Source organism: Mauremys mutica, chromosome 5 (genome assembly GCF_020497125.1).
Source record: "Mauremys mutica isolate MM-2020 ecotype Southern chromosome 5, ASM2049712v1, whole genome shotgun sequence".
Classification (NCBI taxonomy): domain Eukaryota; kingdom Metazoa; phylum Chordata; order Testudines; family Geoemydidae; genus Mauremys; species Mauremys mutica.
In genome coordinates this window covers 142,542,375-142,566,947 of record NC_059076.1, presented here as the reverse complement: position 1 = coordinate 142,566,947, position 24,573 = coordinate 142,542,375, and the positions used below count along the sequence as shown (strand labels likewise).

The window sequence follows — 24,573 nt, the reverse complement described above, 5'->3', positions numbered from 1 at the left end:
GCCACTGCTTTGTAAAGTGCCCAAGGCTGGGAGCAGGCAGCGCCGCAGCCCAGGCTGATGGGCAGAGCTGGGCAGGGTTTTTTTTTTACGATTATTATTTAACAGGCTGCCCTGCGAATGACCTCGGAGGTTTAAAGCTCTCTGTGCCATGTGTCAGTTACTCCCTGCATCTGGGCTATTCATAGCTTCCCTCCGAGGCCTTTTTCCCTACCCGCGCTGGGATTAGCTCATGCTGACAATCAGCTGACAACGGTTGTGGAGAGGGCGAAGGCTGGATCCAGGCCACCTTTTAGCAGCATCTATCTGTCCTCTTCCCTCCCTGCCCCTCCATTCCGGGGTTGGGGAGCGCTCTCGGTCCCCATGGATTTCAGTCAGAGCTGAGGGGGGGGGCAGGACAACCTGCAGGATCGGGCTCTTAGAACTGCATAAATGAACCAACATTTACAGCAAGGCTGCAGCAGGGTCAGGAGGTTTTCTCACGGCAGGGCTGCTGTGACTCGGAAGGCCCATCCTCCCAGGCCCTGGTGGCCAACTTCCCAGGAAACCCAGAGTCCAACGTGGCTAGCGGTGCAGAAGGAACACCAGGAGGGAGGGAGGAGTGATGGGAAGCCCTCAAAGGATCTAGGGTATGAATGCACTGCACTGAGGACTGGGCTAGCATCAGTGGATTGCTCTGGATAGGTACCCAGATGCTGAGCCGCACTTCGTGGGCTGGAAATCACACATCAGCCGTCGCTTTTATGAGCAGAGAGGAGCCTGCATCTCAGTGTTCTGACCAGATCTGAGCACGGGGGTTCCGCTCTGAAGCTCTCTCTGCTCGTGAGATTTCTGGTCCCCCGTTTGCTATTTCAGCCAGAATCTGGAAGCCAGGAACCGGTGGGCGAGCAGGATAAACAAGGAGGGCAAATCCCATTAGCCAAAATATTTGGAGCCACAGACAAGGTTCAGTTCAGCAGTTGACTCGAGGGTCAGGAAGAGGTTGGGACCAGGGCCAAACTGCAATCATTTAGCTGAACCTCTCAGAACTCTGTGGAGCCCAGATGGGACCCAGCCCTGGTTACAGAACCACTATTCCAGCCAACACGGTTTTGCAAAATCAACCTCCCCTTTGATGTAGTTCTCCTGCCTCAACTGGCTCACCCTGCCCCGCCCCAGCAGTCAGGTAAGCAGGGGGCTGGGAGAACAGCCAGGGAGTTTCTCGACTCAGATCACTGGGCAAGAGTCTAGCCATGCAGTTCCCTTGGCCAGTAAGTGCAGCCACACCAAGCTGAGTCTAGAGTTGAGTCCAAGCCATGGAGTGTGAATCCAAGCATAGATCTACATTTCCCCCAAGTTTGGGAAGCGTCAGATATTGGGTTCTGGTTTGGCCCACTATAGACAAAGGAGCCAGCTGCAAAGTTTGCGGGTGCTTAGACCCAAGATTTGGATTTGAGGCCCAACTCCGGATGAGAGCAGGAGCCACGTTTTAAGCCTGGCTTTAGCAAGGTCTTGATCAGGAGGCCTGGAAATTGCAGATACTGTTATGCTCATAGTGTGCACACAGAGAAGTTAGGTAAAAGCATCAATATCCTTTCTGGAGGATTGCAGCGTAACCCTACTTTATTCCTTAGAATGCAGCACAACAACACACAAGAACCCCAAAACAGAGAGAGACAAAGCAGGCTGCTCCGTATAACCTAGCGACACAACTCACCCCACTTTACTCTAGATGGGCTGACTACACACTGACAGATGCTAGGCCCAGTCACCACTGAGACTGCAACAAAGACCAGGAAAAAAAAACCCTGAAATTTAAATGGACAGCCTACAATTTTAACAGAGTTTTCAATACTCCACAGATACAATTTGTGCTCACAATTATCTGCAGGAGCAAATGTCTAAGCATGTGATCTGTTACCACTGTGAGGACAAGGAGCCCAAATGTCAGTCTCAAAACCAGAGGCCGGAAACCTGTCCCTGCATCAATTTTGCCCTCCGGTTTTGATCTAGTTTCTGTTCCTCAGGAGAGTAACCTCACGAGACACAGCAGGAGCCCAACAGGGGGGAGTCTCCTGGGAATGAGACAGATTTCTCTAAACAAAACACACTAGCAACCACGAGTGGTGATGGGGCCTGGAGAGTGTGCGGAGAAGAATAAAACAAGGACTCGACCATCTACCTCCTTGGTGGCCCGAGCTGGTCACATCATGGAGAAGAGGGGCAGAAATGCTCTTTACAGTCTATTTAGCAGATGTGGCGCTCGGGAAATGGGGGGGCACCTCTATACGCTTCTCAGAGGCTTTCCTGAAAGCTGCATGTGATTTTAATTCTCCATCAGCACCACGGAGGAGTCAGTCTCTTCTTTCTCTCCCACAAGATGCATTTGACTTTTAAACCATTCCCCGCAGCAGGCTTCATTTTGCTGCACGTATCCTGCTAGAGACATGGGGGCCACTTCCTGCTCTCAGTTACATCGGTATAAATCTGGAGGAATCCAGTGGAAGTCGGTGGGCTCCCTCTGAATGGATGCCGGTGTAGCTGGCAGCAGGATGAGCCCCGTGCATATATATTCTGAGTAGCGCTGGCTGGATAGGGAGGGGAAAGCATGTGATTTGTATTAGATTTTTGGGTTTTGCACGAGAGCAGGGGGTTGGACTAGATGATCTCCTGAGGTCCCTTCCAACCCTGCTATTCTGATTCTATGACAGACTCCAGATTTCCGTGGGTTTAAGGGAAAACAGAATGGTTTAGCTATGTAATAATTCACATTATGAATTTGTATTGTGGTAGCTCCCAGGGATCCTAGTTATGGACCAGGATCCCATCATTTTAGGTGCTATCCAGACACAGGACAAAGCGATGGTCCTTTCCCAAAGAGTTTGCAATCAAAGTAGTATCTCTCCTTCTTTTAATACTTATTTAAGCCCCACAGTCTCCTGGGTACTTTACAGAGCAAATACAAAGATCTGATCCTGGCCACTAAGAGTTTACAATCTGGGGACCCGATCCTGCAAAGATTTGCCCACGTGAGTCGATGTATTCATGTGAGTAAGTTTACACAAGATGGGGAATGGAATGAGAGTAATAAAAAACGAGGTGCATGGGAGTGCCAGGGTTACAGCAATGAGGCTGCCCCGTGACTCGGCTTGTTACAGTACGTGGATGCATTGTGGGGCAAGCACTCAGTGCTACTCAACGTGCTCATCGTCAAGTTTTATGGAAATCATCTCGAAAACATGAACACAGCGGGTCTATTTCGGATCTCACACCAGGTTCGCGTTGTTGTAACTCCACTAACTTCAGAGGAGGTTCTCCCAGTCTACACAAGTGCCAATGAGATCAGAATCCAGCTCCGGGTTACCACATTTTCAGCTGGATTCTTCTGCAGAAATGACGTGGTTAAGAGACTTGTACCGACACGTTGGCCTTAGCTTATTATTGTTCCTGTCCTTAAAAACCCATCTGGTTCCTCACCTGCATCTTCCCATAGAGATGCTACACAGCTAGGAGATTTCTTTTAAAAAGAGGTTCTGTTTATAGAGATAACCCAAACCCCTGATCTGCGCACCCCACAACTTGGTGGTATTCGAAAGCCAAACCCGAACACGAGGCTTGTGCTATGAGCCCATCTATAGATTTAATCAGTCCAAGCAAAACACATGGGCTTGTTGATTGGCTCAGTTCAGCAACTGCCCATCTGGTAATTGTAAATATAGCCATAGCCAAGCACTGCAATGGTTTAAAATTACACCCTGCTAGAGCCAAGAAGGGAAGAAAGTTCCTATTGGAGATTTATTAAATGCAACACTTCTCATCTAAGTGTTTCTACCTTTGTGGAGGACAGACGGACCGGCAAGTTAGAGAACTGGATAGATTCTGTACCATCAAGAACCACACAATATTAGCTACCTGCGTAACAACATGACCGTCTTTTCATCACCCTCATGCGTTCTCCCTAACGTTTGTCACTCATTTTGCATCTTGTTTAGAATTAGCCTTTAAGGCCCAGGTCCTCCAAGAGATTTAGGCCCCTGATTTCCATCGATTTCAAAGGCAGTTTGGCACCTAAACCCCTGTGAGGATCTGGGCGTATGGTCTTTGGGTCGTCCCATGTGTTGTAGAACACCCAGCACAAGGGGGGCCACAATCCTGCTAGGACCCTTGGGGCAGCACTGTCAGATGAGCACATAGTTATGATGACAGACAGAGAGACAGATGACTAAAGGCTGTTTGGCTACAGCACCCGGCTCTGTCACTTTCCTCTGTTCCACTAGGCTGGGGTATTCAATGCCGTGTGTGGGTACTCAGCTCCCCACTCCCACTGGGAGTTAACAGGGAGGTTTCCAAAGACACCAGGGGCAATGAGGTCCCCGATCCCCACTGTAAGCCAAAGGGAGTCGGGCACTTAACTCCCCTAGGTGCCTTTGAAAAGCTCCGACCCAGTTCCTTAGGCTCCTATGCCGACCCCGGACAATCATACTCTCCTGATGTATTGCTGCCCTTTGCACACTGTAGCTCTCGTGTGTATTGTCGTGGGTTCTTTGTGCGACAGGAGGGCACCGAGTGGGGTTGCAGGCCAGCATCTGATCATCTTCTCTTGGTGGAGATTGTGAATTGTTAATGACTAGATGTGAGATTAATTTTTAATGGCGGCATCTTAATTGTGATGCTATAAATAGACCCCTTGCGTCTGTTTCTGGAGTAGCGGCCTTGACAGAGACGTTTTGAATCACAAAGAGGTTTTCCGGAGCCCCACCCTCTGTTCCTTACCCTGGCGAGTACTTCTGGCTCATGCCAACGTGGGACAGCTCAGATGAGTCAGGAGGACTCATGAGAGCACCGTTTCCTTGTGTTCTAAGATTCGGATTGATTCCTACATGGAAAAAACTCAAGGAGCAGCCAGGAATCTTCCAAGAGTCTCTGCTCCAGGAGCACCCAGCACGTTATCCCAGCTGGATGAGGCAGGGTGGGGCATGCCCTGATGAGGACGAGATTGGGGAGCAGACCCATCCCACTGGTATGAATGCCCCAAGATCCACAGGGAAATCCCATGCACCCCAAGACATCTGCACAGGAGGGACAAGGCATTTGCACTGCTCCCCAAGCACCCAATGGGACCGCAGGACAGCAGCAGCCTTGGGGTCTATGAATCTAGGTGCCTGTGGGAGCCAGTGCCGCTGCTTGGCAAGATTTCTTCTCATCATCGTTCATGATGACTTTGGACTGGATGCCCAGAGCTTGAGATAGACGCGTCTACTAACAGATGCCAGATAGTGCATCATGCAGACTGGATAGTTTGCATGTGGCATGCCCGGGACTGAGACCCAGCACCTCATTTCACGCAGGGAATAAGCATCCAGCAATGGGCACCAGACCAGGGTTGATTGAACTCATGACTTAGAAAGACCAGGCCAGAGAGTCCCAGGAGCTAACCACTCCCCTGCTTTCTTGCCTCTCTGGTGCCTGAGGATTTGTGGGAATTATCCGCCCTCAAACAAACCTCTGTGACATCTCCGCCTCCATGTCTTCAATGGTATCACATTTCCCATCTCTCAGTGATGCTAAACAGGGGTCATTTGCATCTAATCTCTGAGGGTACGTTGCCTAGGGAAAGCCCTGCTCTTATGCCAGGAATACAGGGCCAAATTCTATCCTCATTTACACTGGTGTAAATCTGGAGAGACTCAACAGAGTCACTTGGCATTGACACAGGTGTAATTTAGAATCTGGCTCTGGCTCTAATAGATTAAATCCAGCCTATTGCATCTGGAGCTGTATGAAAAAATTCTCACTGCTGATGAAACTGGCTTAAAATAAGAAGTCATTTCCATGGATTAGTAAAATAGCCGGACAGTTGTGGCTCCCGTCCAGAACAGCTCGTGAAAGAGCATAAGGCAGGGGAAGCAGTTTCGTTTGCTGGAAAAAGCAGGTGAATTTCCACCGGAAATGAAGAGACCAAAATAAATTCCCACTTCCCTTCTTGCCCCGGGATTGGTGTTCGGATTTCACCATTTCCTGTGTGAGGGTGAGTAAATTTCATTTTTCTCTAGTAAAATGTGGTCCTGGATCAAACTGATGAGTACGCAGCAAAGAAATATGCTGAAGTGCTTAGAGAGGCAGCTTGGCCTAGTGGATAGAGTAGTCAGATGACCTGGGTTCTAGTCACAGCTGTTCTACTGTGTGACCTTCATCTACCCACGTCCCCTCTGTTTCTCTCCATCTCCTACTGATTTTATGCCCTTTGGGGGCAAGACTCTCACTTCCTGTGAGCTGGTGGAGTGCCGAGCACAGTGGGGTCCTGATCTTGGCGGGGACCCCTAGGGCTGAGCACCACTGTCCCCTATTCATCTGACTGGAGTCTCAGCTTTAAAACCCAGCGATGATGTCTCAGTGTCAACATTCACCATTTAATCACCGATCATTTTTCTTGGCTCAGATGGGGAAGTGAAGCCCAAGGGGCTGGGAATTGGGAATGGCCAAAGGGAAGGAAATGCAGCAAAAAGCACAGAAAGGATTTGCAAAAACCAAGCTGATGGAGAGATGCAGAGAAAGACGTTAGAGAAGGAAGAGTAACGAGCAGAGATAGCCACGGCTTGAAGACGGGGAGATTTTCTCACTGAGTGATGAATGCAATAATGAGGCACAGAACAATTAATAAATAACTAGACATTTAGTTACTACATAAAAGCTGCATCCTTCCCCTTGAGCTCGACGCAAGCCTTCTACCGATGTCAGCGGGCATTCCCCAGGGCACTGCGGGGACTATATCACCCTCATATGATCCCCCGGCCTATAGGCTATACTCAAGCATGGAATTCAGCTTGTTCCTTAGAATGAGATTGATCCCCCCGACCCTAGAACTGGTCGGAAAATATTCATCTCAAGGGTTTTTCAGTGGAAATTGAGGTTTCCATCTACATTTCAACATTTTAAAAAAAGTGCCCATTTCAGCTGAATTGTGTTTCAAAACACCGCCCCCAACCCTGCCTGAACACAGCATTTTCATAATGCTGAAATGGTCCATTTTGACGTTTGCAGAATGGAATGCTTTGATTTTTGTTTTGAAGCGACTTTTTGGAATGAAATTCTTTTTTGGCAATTTTTAAGTATAAAAAAAGCTCAAAATTGGAACAAAATATTTCCATTTTAGCAAAACAAAACATTTTAATGAACCCAAAACAAAGCGGGGTGGGAGAGGGGACATGATTTTGTTTCATGTGAAATTTTGTCATTTTTTCATTTGGGCCCATTTCGGAATGGAAGAAAAATGTGAAAATGCAACATTTCCCAGGAAATGGAAAATCTAGTTTCTGCCAGCTCTAATAGATACACAACAGCATCTACTCCCATCAAAGTGGATGGGAATCTTTCCACTAATTTCAATGGCATTGGGTTGGACGCATGGAGAAACAGAACCTTCCTCATACACGCAGAAGGTCTGAATCACAGCTTTTCGGTTTTCAGTTGCCGGAAATGGCAACATTTTTTTCAGATTTTTTTCACAAAAACCTGAAAAATTCCAATGAAAATGCTCACCATCTCCTCTCAGTTTTGGCCTGTTTCGACACAAATGCCATTTTCTGTCAAAAAAAATGTATTCCACGGACACAAACCTACCCTACAAACCCATGATCACACAACCAGCCCGCTGAAGGCAATCATTCCCCTCAGCTCCTGTAAGGCCTTATCCTGCAGGCTGACCTAAGCAAGGCACTCAGCAACTCTCGGGATCAAACCTTATGACTGTGTGTCAGGCAGTTCTCCAAGTGCCATTAGACAGAGAGATAAAGAGTTTCCCTATATACATTTCCTAGGCACAGATCATCTTATCTTAGCATGCACATGAAAAAGGTGAAGTTTAGCATCATGATGAAGCATCACACTTGCTCTCAGAGATGTGTATCGATGAAATCAGGCATAAAACCAATGTTCTGGGATACACCCCTTCAGTACATCACCAGCCAGCTAGATAAGTACAATGTCCTCTCCAAATATTATCTGCCCAGAGTCATATGGTAGCTCAGAGGCTTTCTAAAGTCCTTAGAGAAAGTCTTTGCTTGCAGAAATAACACCTCTTACCGGGTTGCAATGGAAAGAACAAGGCAGGGAAGACTGGAGACTGGTATTGTCAAGGGGGTAGAGTTAAGGTTGTTTGGGGATCATAGCTGAGACTTTCCCTACTTTCAAAAGTCTGAGTTTCATGTAAGTTTAACCTTAGCTATGAACTTCCTAGCCTCTCAATGAGCATGTTTGGTAACAATAGCATCCTTATAATAATTCTTACTTTTCTGTTACTAGTATGGACTTTTAACTTTACCTTCAAGGTTTTCTCTGGGAATTGCTTTAGAACTCACAGGTGCATGATGGGTACCTGTCAGATTCTCAGCAGTATTTCTTCTCCTCCCAAAATGGTTCTGTTCCTTTTGGGAACCTCAAGCTCTTAGGATGAGCTTCCCAGGAAAGTTAACACTGATTAACCATGTCATGTCCTCTTCTTGAGGCTAGTCCACACAGCATATGATAGCTTACTACTACTAAATAGGTAATGGAGCTTCTCCTTTAGCTCAAGTGGCAGAAGCCTGTGCTCTTGATTGACTGTCCTGGATTCAAACTGTGGTGATAAAGGTGGTGGGGGTTTGGTACCCAATAAAGGGAAATTGATTGAGACGGCTGAATATATGCCTCACCCTGACCACGCTCGGTGTGCATCACCCCACACTCCCAAGGACCTCGTCACCACAGAGTCCGTCCGTGGCGGGAAGCAGGCAAGCGAGGGCTGCTGATTAATTGGATGATTTACAATCCTCTCTATTGGGGAAACACCATAGGGAGGAGTCACTGCATGATCCCCGTCTCAGCACCCAGCCGGAGCAGCCAGCCTCGACACTGCAGAGCGGTACACCAACACAGCCAGGCCATGGAGCAAATCGGCCGTAGCCCTAACACCCCAGGACTAGGAGCTGCCAGAGAGCTGTGCTGCAGGGTGCCGAGGGACATCCTGCATGGCCCCCTGGAAGCTTGCCCCCCATGCAGAGTGGAGAGGAATAGCCACCAGACCCCTTGCTTCTTACCTGTGTCTCTGATAGGTTGAGCTGCCTCGCGAGCTCCGTCCTCTCCCTGCCGACGACATACTGACACCGCTGAAATTCCAGCTCCAGCCTGTACAGCTGCTCGGCTGTGAAAGAGGTTCGGGTCCTCTTGGGCCGGTCCAGATCCAGCCCTTTGGGGAGAACAATCTCCCGGATGGTCCCTTTGGCATCTGTAAGTCAGCACAAGGAGAGCAGCGTGAAGAGAAGGCTCCCGTTCTCAGAGGCCGGGGGTGGGCTCAGCGAGGGCGCAGCGAGAGAGCTGTTTGAGTCTCTGCCCAGTTCCCAAGAGCTCCAGAGGCTCCTGCCCAGACTCTCTGTCCAGAGACTCAGCCCTTAAAAACCCAGTCCCCAAAACCCCCAACGGCAGAGCTAAAGAGACGGAGACTCCTGGGTATGGTCTCTTCTAACCTTAAAGTCTAGGAGTCTATGAGCTAGTCAAAAACCACCAATTCTTTTTGTGGGGGGTCTTGAAAAAAATAAATCCTTTAAAATCCAGCCCAGTTGCCTTTCTGGAAGATGCTTCAGCCAAACACGTTACTGGGCTCAATGCAAAGATAAGGGGGTGAAATTCTCTGGCCTTTTATACAGGAGGCTAATCTAACGATCCCTTCTGGCTTTATAATCTACAAATCTGGGGGTGGGGGATCAGAATTTCCCATTAAGATTATTTGATTTTTGGATGAAAAACTTAAGATGGAAGCAGAAAAATGTTCCTCTTTTAAAAAGTGTTCTTGGTCAAAAAATGTGTGATTTTTGAAACCAGAAATTTGTTTATGAAACAAAGAAAATATTTCAAACAAGCTGCTTCTCGTTTTAAGACCAAAAGCGTTTCATTTTTGGTTTCCACTTCTCACAGGAAAACTGAAACATTTTGTCTGAATCAAAAATTTTCCGCACAAATGTTTATTTTTGTCCGAAAGCCATTTTGCATGGAAAACATGTTCTGCCAAAAAATGCCCACCGGCCCTAGCTGTGGGGTTTGTTCTCCTAGCTGCCTGTCTGGGGCCTGGCTCTCCACGATGTTGTGCACCTGTTAGGATGCACCTGAGAACCCTGCGGTACCACTGAAGGCAATGGGAGGGAAAAGCAGCCAGCACCTTGCTGGATTGGGCCTGAGGTGAGTTTAGGTCACGGAGAGACCTAACCCAGTTCAGAAGTGAGCAATGGCCATTACCCATGTCTGTATCACGGACTCCACCACCGCAGTTGGCACCTTCTCGTGGGTTTAGCTTCAGACACCGTGTCATGACATAGGGAATAAGTCGTGGTCTTATATAGTAGACATTTATTAGAGAACAGCTATAAACTATAAACTCCGACACGCCGGCTTCTACCCAGCTCGGTTTCCAACTTTGCTTCCCTTGTTTAGCAGGGACCACACCCTGTCTGGAATTCTCTATCACGGGCTCTCAACCTGCGGGATGGTGAACAGGTGTCAGGGATTTGTAACCACCCTGCCCTTCCCATGTGGTGCTAAATGGGAGCTAGCTAGATCCCAGCACTCTGGGCATGGAGGAGTGGGAGATGAGCAACAAGGTAAAAAAGATCTCACTTAAAAACCTGGAAAAACAACAAGGAGTCCGGTGGCACCTTAAAGGCTCACAGATTTATTTGGGCATAAGCTTTCATGGGTAAAAAACCCACTTCTTCCGATGCAACTGAAGAAGTGGGTTTTTTTACCTACAAAAGCTTATGCCCAAATAAATCTGTTAGTCTTTAAGGTGCCACCAAACTCCTCGTTGTTTTTATGGCTTCAGACTAACACGGCTGCCCCTCTGATACTTAAAAACCTGGGTGATCTTGTAACCTTCCACGTACAGAGTCTGTGGAAGTTCTCAACATGACAGGTATGTGAGGCCAGGGCCAATGTTAGCTAAAGTCATCCTTACAAAAAAACCTCACAAAAGGTGAAATTCCCTGGTGTGTAACACATACAACGCATGTAATGGCTTATGTGGGACATAAGTGATGCATTTCCCTTGCACTGGTCCTCCATACAGGAGGAAATTTCCCCCCAAGAGGTATCTGTGATCAGCTCCAAAATTGTGATACAACAGTAAAGCCCTCAGCAGCTAGGGGTAAATGTCCTAGTCAATTTCCCTTTTCCATGGACTGATGGGGAAAGCACAAAGCTCCAGTCTCATTGGATTATACGTTCATTATTTACACGGTGCCAAAAAAAGTACGTGGCGCTGGAAAGACTTAAGGAGTGGAGAGTGGCAAATACCCAGACACATTTCCTAAAAATATTCCCTCAAATCATAAAGGGCAATGGGCCCGTGTTCACTCCCCTTCCGTGTCTGCTTTGCGCACATATTCGACTGAATGCGTTTCCTGGTAAGAGAGTGGCCAATGCTAAACAAATACCAACAAAAATCAATAGACGAGAAAATCTGAACTCGAGATCGTGAACGTTCATGCTAGAAACGTGGCTCTAAAACTACACTCATCCAACCAGGAAGCAGGAACAATACAACATGACTTGGAATCCAGATACCTTGGTGGCCCCCAAATACCAGAGAAAGAAACAGAAAGAGGGGACTTGCCTCTAAGATCAAGCTAAGAATTTGCTCTCTGAGGCACCTAGCGCCTGGGGGTGGGGAGAGGGGAACTATGAATTAGAGAGAGAGAGAGATCTGTGGATGGGGGTGAGAGATCTAGAGATCTATGTGACCAATCAAATCTAAGCAACTCAAGCTCCAAATTTAAGCTCTGAATCATTGAGCGCTTACTGATAAGCTGCTTTCACTTGACCTGCAGCCCAAGAATTAGTCACAGAAATTACCTGGTGAACAAAAAAACAAATTGTAACATAAAAAAATTCCCAAGGTGCTAGGGGACAGTTGTGAAAGAGGCTCAGGTCGCCGAATACTGAACTCGTTATGAAGGCTGCTCCCCGGTCTCCTGTGGAGTCACGGCCCCTTCCCCAGCACGTTTGCCATCAGCACCAGCACACACAAACCAGGCCCAGTTTCTCCGCTGCTTGCGTCACACGGACGGTGGCGTCTGGGCCGAGGGTTGTGCCGTCGGCCTTTGGGAGATACCCACGGTGCAGGGGACTAAATCCTCTGATAGTGTCAGGATGTCAAAGGAGCTTCTCTACCACCTCCCTCCTTCCCGCTGGCACAGAAGGGGCGGCCAGGGCCTTCTGCAGCTCCCTGGATGCCACATTGGCTCCTTTCTCGATGTAACTCGGAGCAGCCTGGGACACCGACATGGCACAGAGCTGCACTCAGGTGAGGGGAGAGCAAAGGCCACCTTTGCAGCACTCCTTGACTGACCAACTGGGCCATACTGGGCAATGGATGCTAGTGCAAGCGGGAGCTGGGGTAGACGCACGGATGGGGCTTGGCAGACAGAGCGTGCACGGGGTAGGGAGCTGCATGCGGGTCTTTAAATATAACAGTAAAAACCACGTCTGAATCGCCTGCAGATTTACTATTATTCATTATGATGAGCCCGGAGATCAGGCTCTGGTTTCATCCCCCTTTGCTCCCATCAGTTATGGGGCTCAGCCCTGAGCCCCGGCCTTTGAACGCCTCGCTTGCTCGTTCTGGTTGGGCCAGGAGGGGAGGAGATTGCAAAGCCAGCGAGGGAGGGCAGAGCCAGGGGGCAGCGGCTCAGGGGGCAGCCGGGGAGAGGAGTGTGATGAGGCCGGGCATGGAGCTATGGCTGGAGGTCAGTCATGGGAATGTGGAAGGAAGAGAGGAGGGCCAGCAGGCTTGGAAGCGGAGTGGGGCTGAGGCAAGCGCGGCTAGCCTAGGAATGGGGCTCTTGGGGCTGGTTATGGGGGGGCTGTGATGGGTGCAGTGAAGTGGCCATCGAGGGGGGCAGGGCTCTGTCAACGATTGTGGCAAATCTAAACTCTTCTCTCGGGGTGACTGAGGCTGGAACAAACTCCTTCTGGGGGAGCAGGTGTTACTGCCGCAGACCATGGGCCCAATTGTCTTCGGTGGGTCGGGAGGGGGACCAGACGGGCAGCTCTGAGGGGCCTTTTCTTATATCCGCTACCATTACCACCACCGCCACCCCGGGGAAAAATGCGTCCCGACGTTTCACACTTGCTCTCTGGCCGCCCTAACCGTGGGTCCTTGACTGTCCTCTAATTTGCAAGAAACGAGCAGCCCAGGCTTAATACATGGCGGCGAGTCCTCGGTTTCTGCATTAAACCCTCATTTGCCCCATCAGTTGCCATTCCCAGGCAGAGCCCATCCTCATGGCCGGTGTTACAAAGGGCCCCTCAGTGCACAAAACCCCACACTCCACTTACAGCACCGCAGGCTGGGATGGTGATGCTGTCTCCAGCCATGTAACGGGGGAGGGGCACCGGCTAACTAAACAGGATGTAACTAGGAGAGGGGGTGGAGCATAGCTCCAGCCCATAATACTCTTCTGAGTAGCCCAGTTAACCCTTGGGTGACCATTTTACTACAATAGGGTGGGAGGGGTTGAGACTGGCTGACAGGTTACAGACGGGCTGGACCTGTGGATAGGCTTTGAGAAGCCACCGGTCCAGCTGGAGCAGAAGCTGCATCAGACCCCGATGACCCAGCTCCTGAGCCGATCGCCCATGGGGAAAGAGCTTTTAGTGGTAACTCCAGCTGTCTGCAGAATCTTCTCCCTGCCCCACAGCCCTTGGCTGCTGAGATGGCTCAAACACAGTGTTTCTCGCCCTTTTTGATACCGGGGACCGGCTTGCTGCCTTCCTAAGCTGTGTCAGCGAGATCTCAGGGACCGGCGCTGGTCGCTGGGAAACACTGACCTAACACCTGAAACAGCGAGGAGGGGAAAATACTGTAATGGGGGAAATCAAATGGAGAAATTGGCGGGTCCTTTCCAACTACACCTGCAAAAATTCCCTACACCCCCCCCCCCCGCACTGTACGCCACACTATTTGTGTTTAGTAGATACAGTTTACAGCACACATACACAGATATAGGTAACACACTCTCATTGTGTCTGTGTGTGTATATCTATATCAGAGACAAGGTGGGGGAGATAATATCTTTTATTGGGCCAACGTCTGTGGGTGAGAGAACTGAGGCCTTGAAGCGGAGCTCACTGTATGCTCCAAAGCTTGGCTTTCTCAGCCACAGGAGTTGGTCCAATAATCCAGCGGCTCTCCACCTTGCCAGACGACTGTACCCCATTCAGGAAGCTGATTTGTCTTGCGTACCCCAAGTTTCACCTCCTTTCAAAATGACTGACTTACAAAATCAGACATAAAAATAACACTGTGTCCCAGCACACCCGTACAGAAAACTCGCTGATTTCTCATTTTTACCATATAATTATAAAATAAATCAATTGGAATATAAATTTTGTACTTACATGTCAGTGTATCGTATAGAGAGCAGTACAAACAAGTCATTGTCTGTCTGAAATCTTAGTTTGTACTGACTTCGCTGGTGCTTTTTCTGTAGCCTATTGTAAAACTAGGCAAATATCTAGTTGAGTTGATGTACCCCCTGGTTGAGAACCACTGCAAAGATAATACATCACCCATCTTGTCTCCCTAGTATCCTGGGACTAACACAGCTACAACATTGCACATATATTTATATGGTATATGCACATATGTATAAGATATATACATATTTGTATCATAGAATCTCAGGGTTGGAAGGGACCTCAGGAGGTATCTAGTCCAACCCCCTGTTCAAAGCAGGGCCAATCCCCAGACAGATTTTTACCCCAGTTCCCAAAGTGGGAGGGAACTCACTACCCTGGGTTTAGCAGGCCAATGCTTAAACCACTGAGCTACGTGTGCGTCTATAGAGTTATACACACAACATAATATCTTCAGTGAGGGTTCCACTTCCAGCCCACACATTTCTAGCTCTTACAAGCAAATAAACTCAGGTTCTGAGTTTATATGTCTGTGTGTGTGTGTGTGTGTGTGTATAAACACATGCACAAACAGACACACACTTTGTGTGTGTGTGTGTTACAGTATATGCATTATGAATAGGCAAGATATATACTGTATCTTAAACATAAATGTATATTACCCCATGTCCATATACTGCAGTACAGACCCCAGCAGAGGCAGACTTTGGGAAAACCAGGCAATGTCTCTCCCCCCTCCCCTTTCCTCACCTGTATAACTAACGTGCTGAGAGTTGAGCCCTCCCCTCGGGACAGAACAATACGGGACAGATCTAAGCCACTACCGATAGATCAGGATGTCAGGTCTCTGAGGGGGATGTTGTAAACCTCCAAGATGCTCATGTCTAACCTGTCTACTATATTAACGGGGTGTTTGTCCGTTGCTTGTTTCTAGTGGGGTTTCTTTCGGCTGGTTGCTTGCTTTGTGAAACGCCTCTTTCCCTGATGCACCAAGCACTGCTCGGACTCGGGGAGCGGTGAGGGTGTGTCTGGGGTGGAGGCGGCAATGCGGGTGAATGATCCCGGCCCCTCTTTAGGTACCCACAGTCGCTCCCCTCCCACGCGTGTCTCTACACCAATACACCCAGGCCCTGAACTCAGCCTCCTCTCTCCCGCTAACCTCCCCTTGGCTCCAGCCCGAAGTATCGAGTCTGGCTTCCCCAGCCCGCACCCCAACAGTAGCTGTTTCTTTAACGACCCGAAATAGCGCGCGGCTCCTTTAACTGCGGACAGGGCGCCCATTGTCCCGGCTGCCGGGTCCCTCTCCCCGTTCGTGCCAGACCCGGGCACCGTCACAGCCCTTCCGCGAGGGGCGCACGGGACACCCGGGACTGCTGGGTCGGGGACGGGGGTGGGGGGTGGCTCTCAAAGTGCCCCGCCCCCATCTCTACGTTTAAGCACATTTTCTTTGAAAACCACCAGGCACCTTCCAACCTCCCTGAAGGCGGATCGTGCTAATGAGTCCACACCACAACGGAGAACCAACGAGAGGGTTTAAACCTGATCAGTTCCTCTCCCAGCGGCTGGGACCAGGCCTCCCTTGCTCGTTTCCTGCACTGTCAGATCTCAGCAACAGCTGACGACACTTCCCTTCTAGTCCGTAGGGTAGCGGAGGGAAAACCCCGCCGCGCTGAGGGACTCCCCGGCTGCACGTTTGAGGTTGTAGATCCGAGGCGTATTTCAAAAGGGCAATATTTAAATTGCGCGCCGCCTTCATAAACGAACGCGCAAAGGGTCCTTCTGTTTCGTTGGCTCTGCAGGTGCTGTTTGTCTAATCTGTGCCTTCCACACACTCTACGGACAGGTGTCTAGACGCGGCCGTAAATGCACCCGCGTGTTGATGTGTCTATAACGATACAGATATTAATACGCACACACCAACATACGTACAGCAAAACCCAGCGATGTTCTAGGTACATAAGCCCCCACTATGGATTCATGCAAGTAGCGACTCTTTTCCCGAATCGTATTTCCTATTTTGCATCTAATGTAACGCACCTTCCTCCGCAGTTTATCGCACCCGTTTTTGTAAAGCGTGCCACGTAAAAGCGATCCCCTCAAAGGAAAGCAAAAACCTGCCTCTGTTAGCCTGTTATATATATATATAGCTTGAGGCGCACTCAGAGAGAAAACAAGGAGACCTGTTTTCCAACACACATTTCTTCTGCAAAGCCCCAAGCCAAGCACCCTGCTAGAAGAGGCGGGGGGTGAGGAACTGGGGTGGGGGGGGGCCGTTTCTTTCTCAAAACGCGGCTACATTCGCGCTGCTCTTTGACCCTTCGGACGTAAATCACAAGCCGCTTTGGTGCAATTTAGGAACCTCGACAAACCGGATCCGCTCCGGCCGCTTTGTGGAGGCCGGCGAAGTGCTGCTAGCTCGGGGCTCTACATTCAGACCTGGACACGTTTGAGACCGATTTTTTTCCCATTCCCCTTCGATTTTAGCAGCAAAACCAGCCCCTGCAAGAACCGCTTCCTACGAACAACCTGGCGCCCGCTAGTTATTTACTCCCTGGGTTTTTAAATGAGCTGCGAGGACTGAACATTGCAATTTTTAAAATAGGAAATGGAGAGACTCCTGTGGGGATTGGGAATTTTTAAAAAAGGGGAAAAAATACGCTCTGACGTTTTCCAATCTGTGAGCAGCGATGCACTGTATCTTGTTTGCAAGACAACCCGTCAGTCCCCTCAAGTCATCGCTGTGTGCTGCTGACAGCTCATCCCCCCAAAAAGGGACGTGGATTTATAAAGGATGGTCTCTGTGGCTGGGGGGGGGGGGAGCGGAATCCGCTGTTGTTAAGCAAACTGATCGCAGATAAATTACATTTTAAAATCCAAACGGGAAGGAAGCTCAAAACCCGTTTACATGTGAGTTGCACGGACATGGGGAACATTTCCTGCACAGGCCACTGCGAGAAATATCCAGAGTCAAGCTATGGACCATGTATATTTCACGCGGCGGCGGATCTTCGGAGCAGGGACCTGTCTCTGATTCCCCTTCGCCGGCTATTTTTAAAGCAAAAATCCCGGTGATCCGAAAAACCGAGACAATGCGCCCTTGTCTTTGTTCAAACGGCATCAGGCCCGGGGGTTTTAAAGGGGATTTCCCCGTTCAGCAACGCTCCTGAGATAACCACAGAAAAGGCGTTCAAACAATATTCCGTCCGGCGAGTGCCATGTCTTTTTTCAAGGAAATTATGATGATTTTTAAATAACGGCTGGAATAAAGTCACGGGTGGGGTTTTTTTTAAGTGCATTAAAATAAAGTCAAACCCTTCCAACGGACAATATGTAAAAGCCACACGGTCCAGTCCACCCCCTTTGCCCCCTTCCGCCCGAAGTTACGCGTCAAATTATTCCTGGTCTGAGAAAAATATTAACTCCACCGCTAAATTAAGAAAGGAGCAGTTCCAGGAGCAATGGCCCGTCCCATGGTCCTCACGCCACCACTGCCAGAAATTCAGAGCCTCTTCCAGCCGCCCCGCGCCAATTGCCCGGGGCTGCTGCTAGGGAACGCGCCTGTATCGGACGGTGCATGTGCCCAGGGCCGGACTGGTAAGGGACACGGCGCGTGTCTCATCACATGTTGGGGGGATTTGAATTGTTTTTTTTTACCTGGCCAGAGTGTCTGATCCGCTGCTGCTTTGGCCTGGCGGTGGTTGGGCTCTTTCCCTTTGGGGAGAAATACCGGGCGGGCAGACAGAGGGAGGCCGATATGGAAGGGCTGCGAGGGGCGATATTTTAAATATTATGATGCAGCTAGTTCCCTACTTTATGCTTCTGCCACCATTTTGTTCCCGCGGTGGGGAAGCCTGCAAAATGGTGGAGCCCTGCCCAGGCGAAGGCCCAGGCCCGCCAGCGGAGTGGGGGGTCAGGCCCCTCCGGAGAGCGGGGCTCGGCTGCGGCGCCTTTTCCTCTTGCGCTGGAAGAGGGAGGCCCCAGCTGAGTCGCCTCTGGTGCAGAAGGAGCCTCGCACGCTCCTTCCCCAGCCTCAGCCCCGCGCGTGGGGGGACCCGGCCTGCCAGGCACGCGAGCCCAGGGCCCCTGGCTGTGGCTTGGCGCTGGGGTGTCAGTCAAGGCCAGGGAGACACTTGCTGAGCTCAGGCTGACCCCAGCGGGCTCGAACCCCGGCTTCCGAGCCCGGCCTGGCCCGCGCGTACCGCAAACACCCCCGCGCCCTGCCCCGCCGCCGGAACCCAGCTCTGCTCGCTCGGCGTCCGCAGGGCAAAGCCCGGTGCAGCCGGCTCACCCCGCTGCTAGGAGCGCCCGGGACGACGGCCCCTTCCCCTGCCCTGCAGCTGCCGGGGGGCGGCCCGTGTTCCAAGGAGGGTGAGGGATACAGGGCCCCGCTCACCCGACCGCCATGTGCCCCCTTGGACTCCGCTGCCCCCACCCCAAGATGGGATGGCAGCCAGGGACCCCTCCCCAATCACTCCCGAGTCTCCCCCCACCCGCAGGAGGAACCGGGGGGGATAACTAACCACCCTCCCGGCCTTCCCTAACAATCAGCTGTTCATGTGTTAAACTTGAACCAGGTGTTACTGATCCCCGGATTGGGCACGGGGAAACCGAGGCACAGGATGGCAGGCACCTCATGGTTACATAATGACAGCGAAGGGACCCGGGCTAGAACCTAGGAGCCCTGACCCAACTCCCTCTCCGTGCAGAGCTAGCGAGAGACCCCGGGAGTCCCGCCTGGGGCCGCCTCCAGCCAGGCACCAAAGCAGTGGCAGCCTAAAAGGCTGTAGGAAGTGGGGCACCATCCTTCCCCCAAAGGCAGCGAGTATCTCTGCCCCCGCCCCAATAGCGAATAGTTGGGGGGAAACAGGGAAGGGCAGGACTGAGATGCCGCCCTCTCTTGCTCACCACCTCCAGCCGCTTACAGAGAAAGATTCCGAGTCCCCATGTCACTATGTTACCCGGTTAAGTTACACAACTGTTGCTAGAGACTGTGTGTGTATATATAGCCACAGAGTGCTGTGTGTGCCTGTAATGCCTGCACACCCCAACCGAACCAGATATAGATACGGGTCACTTATGGACACCCACACCTCGTATATATGTACACACACGTCAGTTTCTGTGTATACACACACTATACAAACGCATGGCAACATATGGCTAAATATATTTAGTTACTTTGCATGCATGCACTACAGACACATTTATGGCGACGTATATTTTGTTTCGGTGTATATACACACTGGTTGCATACACGTTGGGCAATATAGGGTTATAAATACGTTTAGTTTCTGTGTATAAATGCGCTGCGTACACATTTAGCAATGCGTGGGGATGTATATTTTGTTTCTGTGTCTACATGCACTACATGCCTATTTAGCAATATCTGGCGATGTATATTCGTCCGGGTATATATACACTACGTGCACATTTAGAAATATATAGCGATATATAACTCGTTTTTAGTGTATCTGTACATTACATACACGGTTGGCAATACATGTGATATACATCTCGTTTCTTTGTATCCACGCACGACATACACATTTAGCAATATATGGCGAGATATACTTTGCTTCTTTGTATATCTACACTAAATGCACATCTGGCCATATATGGCTGCATATATATTTCGTTTCTGTGGACACACGCGCTACATGCACATCCAGAAATAATTGGTTTCCGTGTGGACACGCACTCCATACACGTTTGGCGATATGTGCAGGCTTCTCAGAATCCGAATTGAACGTCGTGATCATTATCACAGACATGATTGAGGTTTATTTTTAAGCATTTTGTTTATTTGTGTCTATTTAAATGCTCACAGTTGCGGGGAGGGGGAATTATGGGAGCGGTCAGACAATAATTATTTAATGACCAGAAATGGTGAGATTCAAAGAGTGAAAGATTTATAACCATTAACACGCGAATTGTCAGTATCACCGGCCAACATGCAAAGCAAATAAGTTTAACTGAAAATCGAGTAAGTTCCCAAGCAGCCTTTGTCTCACTTTGCCTAGCTGTAATTTATTATTATTACTGAGGGGACTATTTTTTCCTTTGGTTTGAATGTCTGCGGTGAAAACTGGACTTTTACTGACATTTGCTGACAAAAATTCGTCCTTCCAAGCCTAATATATGGTGATATATATATAGAGAGAGAGAGTTTCTGTGTATAAATACACATACAGCAATATATGGTGACAGATCTCTATATTCAGACACACGTCTCTTCATATACACGCGTATTTTTATACTTTACTGCCTATATGATATACACACGCACAAACACTATATATCCACAAACATACACGCCCATATTTACAAATATATCCATGTGCACCTGGTATATATCTCTCTCACAGATAGCCACACACGTCTATGACTCGCAGACATTTGTACATCTGTGTGTTTATCCGTGTGTAGATAGACCGATTCGAAGTGTTACAGCCTGGGCACATGCTGTTTTTGCATAGATACACAGTAAATGTAAAGGTACAGATAATCCCAAACGGAGGTTCAGCCGGAGATACGTATAGATAGAGCCCCGCACGCCTCACTGAACGAAATCTAAAGCTGCAAACCCCGAACTTTTCGCCATGTCGGCAGCAGTTTGTGCACCATTCTTAGCCGTTCTTTTTATCTGAGTAATTTCACGCAAATGAGCTGATCTAAAAGGAAAATCCGTGGTACAAGTGGATCTTGCTGAAATGTGCAGGGTCTCCGCAGAACAGATGCTATTGTCAAATGGGGTCAACATTATGTCACCCCACAAGGTACAAGCCAAAGCGGAGAGAAGAATTAGAAACGTCCGAGGCCTTTTCTAACGTGACTCGCAATCGCTTTGGGTACGGAGAAATATCTGAATCTCTCCTACTTTCCCCGGCTGCTCGGGCCAAGGGGAAAATGTGGCCGCTTCACCCGGATCTATCTATCTATCTCCATCCACCCCCCTCTATCTATCTATCTATCTATCCCCAGACACCCCCTCTATCTATCTATCTATCTATCTATCTATCTATCTATCTATCTATCCCCAGACACCCCCGCTATCTATCTATCTATCTATCTATCTATGTCCATCCACCCCATCTATCTATCTATCTAACCCATCAACAAACAAACACAACAAATAGGTTCGCGTGATTTCCTTTTTAAAAATAGATTCCTCTATAAAAGCCCCTATATTTCCGAAGGGAATCTTAAAATGCAAGACAGCGCAGTTCTTGGAACCTGTTTATAATTCTGCATGGAGGGTTGACTAAAAAACAAATCAGTCTTGGAGGGGAAATACAAAAATCCCCGAGGAAGGGAGCGGGACTGGGATATTTCTGAGTGTATAAAGGGAAAGAAGACGAGGGATGTTTCGAATTTCTTGTCTGCCCAGAATGTCTCTTTCCTCCACTGCAATGCTCCCTCCAAAGCTGTTAACCCCGCTGCCATATTCATTTAAAAACCAGGCAAACAACAAAATCGAGGCTTTCGACAATAAATCTGGTAGCAGAGGGGGGTTTCCCTCCCTACTCGGACCCGCTGTTCTCTAGCCATTACGCGATTGTTATTTTGAATAAACAGTCACACAGAGAGACTGAACCGTCTCTGGGGGCTGGATGCTCAGCGTTTACACCGCTCGTCCTCCCGACCCCCCCGCCACGCGGAAATCTCCGGGGTCTCAGGGCAGGGCCCTCGCTGGGGGATTTCCTGCTCGAACCCCTCGGTGCCGAGAGGCGTCGATTGAACAAACGATTGAAAGGATCCCGGGGAGGGATGGATGGATTGATTTATTTATTTATTTCCCTGGAGCAAGTGCTATTAAAAAAAACCCTCTTAACTCGATGATGCTTCCATGACGCTTTTTTCCTGCGACAAAGGTTTAAAACCCAAAGCAGCCCCCTGGGATCCTCCCCCCCCCCGTGTGTTTATTTCGGGGAGAGGGGTCCCCTTCCCCCACCAGAGCTGAATGCATCGCAGAGACCGACCGTTTAAACGAGAAGACGATAAAAACGAGGGGCTGGGGCAGAAAGGCTGGGGGGGGTGTCACCCCCCATCCCTTTTCCGCACCCCCCCCCCCCGCACAGCACAGCACAGCCCTCTGCCGAATACACGCACCCAGTCTCCCAAATCTCTCAATGAAGCCCCACGGGAGCTGGGAGGGAGGGAGGGAGGGAGGGGGATGCCGGGCGGCGCAGGGGGAAGGGGCAGCGGACAAGCAGGGACCCCCCCACACACCCCCAGTCACCATCGTCCCTTTTGCTTTGGTCCTTCGTGGGCAAGGGAGGCGACTGGAAAGGGGCCGGGAGGGGCGCCGTTCGCCTGCCCTGTACCAAAGCCACCCGCCGCTCTCCTCTTCCGGGCCGCCTTCGGCCTGGGGGCGAGGGGGCGCTGGGATGGGGAGGGAGCGGACAGGCCCCGGGGCAGGGAACGAGCCGGGTTGGGGGTATTATTGTTGGGGGGATCGGTGCTGTTCCGGGGGGAAGGGAGCGGGGCTCGAGGCGCTCTATATGGGGCGGATGGGTGGACAGGGGTAGGATGGAGTGTAGAGGATGGGGGGGCAGGGGTGGGATGAGGTGCAGGGGGTGGGAATGGAAGTGGTATAGGAGTTGGAAATACAGGGGGCGAGATGGGGTGCAGGGGGTGGGGGTACAGGAGATGAGGTTGCAGGGGTGGAATGGGTTGCAGGGGATGGGTTGGGATGCAAGGGATGGGATGGGGTTGCAGGGGGTGGGTTGCAGGGGATGGGGGTACAGGGGATCGGGGTACAGGAGATGAGGTTGCAGTGGATGGGGTGGGGTGCAGTGGATGGGGTGGGGTGCAGGGGATGGGGGTACAGGGGATCGGGGTACAGGAGATGAGGTTGCAGGGGTGGGATGGGTTGCAGGGGATGGGGTTGCAGGGGATGGGGTTGCAGGTTATGGGGGTACAGGAGATGAGGTTGCAGGGGTGGGATGGGTTGCAGGGGATGGGGTTGCAGGTTATGGGGGTACAGGAGATGAGGTTGCAGTGGATGGGGTGGGTTGCAGTGGATGGGGATACAGGGGATCGGGGTACAGGAGATGAGGTTGCAGGGGTGGGATGGGTTGCAGGGGATGGGGTTGCAGGTTATGGGGGTACAGGAGATGAGGTTGCAGTGGATGGGGTGGGTTGCAGTGGATGGGGATACAGGGGATCGGGGTACAGGAGATGAGGTTGCAGGGGTGGGATGGGTTGCAGGGGATGGGGTTGCAGGTTATGGGGGTACAGGAGATGAGGTTGGAGTGGATGGGGTGGGTAGCAGTGGATGGGGTGGGTTGCAGTGGATGGGGATACAGGGGATCGGGGTACAGGAGATGAGGTTGCAGGGGATGGGGTTGCAGGAGATGAGGTTGCAGGGGATGGGATGGAGTTGCAGGGGGTGGGTTGCAGGGGATGCGCCCTAAGGATCGGCTGGGGGCCGGCCCGCGCTCCCCCCTTACCTCGCACCAGGATCCGGCGGCAGTAATCCGCTTCTCCTCCCCCGGACTGGCTGTCGCTCTCCGGGACGCACTCCTGGGACGAGCCGGGGCTGGCCGCCGAGGTTCCCGGGACGTCCTTCAGTCCGAGTCCGCCGCCGGCTCCACGCAGCGCGGTCTCCAGCTCCCGCCGGGCACCGCTCTTCCCCCGGGCGCGCTCCGGGGCGCCCGGCTCCCCCAGCAGCAGGGGGCTCCTGCCGGCCTGGGCACCGCCATCGCTCATGCCTGTGGCCGCCGCGGAGGGATCAAACATCAAGAGACAGAGAGCGGTGCGCGGGGGGGGGGCTGTCCTCCTGCCCCCCAAGACCAGGCGGGGATCAGCGCCCTGGCTCCGGCCGGCGGCAGCCCCGGGGTGCAGCTAAGGAGCCCTCCCCCAGGGCGAGCACCATGGTCGGGAAGACCCAGCGAGGTCCCCCCGGTTCCCTCCTGGCTCTCTCTCGCCCTACTCACGGAGCCTTTCCCCCCGGGCTGCGGGGCAGGCTCGATCCATTTAAACAGCCCCTTCCCCGGACCCCCCTTCTGCTCCCCCCTCCAGGGGAAAGAAACCCCAAGACCAAATTTCAATGCAGGAGTCAAGAAATGCCGGTGCCCGCCGGGCGCCTGGGGCAGAGGCGGGTGGGAGAAGAGTTAAAAACTTTGACAGTCCTGGTCCGTTCTCACGTCCCGC

At 50.9% G+C, this 24,573-nt stretch overlaps 1 protein-coding gene across 1 annotated transcript in view; it reads right to left on the bottom strand.

The window, feature by feature from the left end:
* The window catches only part of LOC123371767 (ventral anterior homeobox 2a-like), a 47,485-nt gene extending 23,283 nt beyond the window's left edge, over nt 1-24,202 (bottom strand). The window contains exons 1-2 of the mRNA XM_045019647.1: nt 23,871-24,202; nt 9,051-9,238 (exon numbers count right to left, since the gene is read on the bottom strand). Of these exons, the coding sequence (XP_044875582.1) occupies nt 9,051-9,238; nt 23,871-24,159 (477 nt within the window). The 5' untranslated portion in view covers nt 24,160-24,202. The remainder of the gene's footprint in view (nt 1-9,050; nt 9,239-23,870) is intronic.
* Nucleotides 24,203-24,573: the final 371 nt, after the last annotated feature.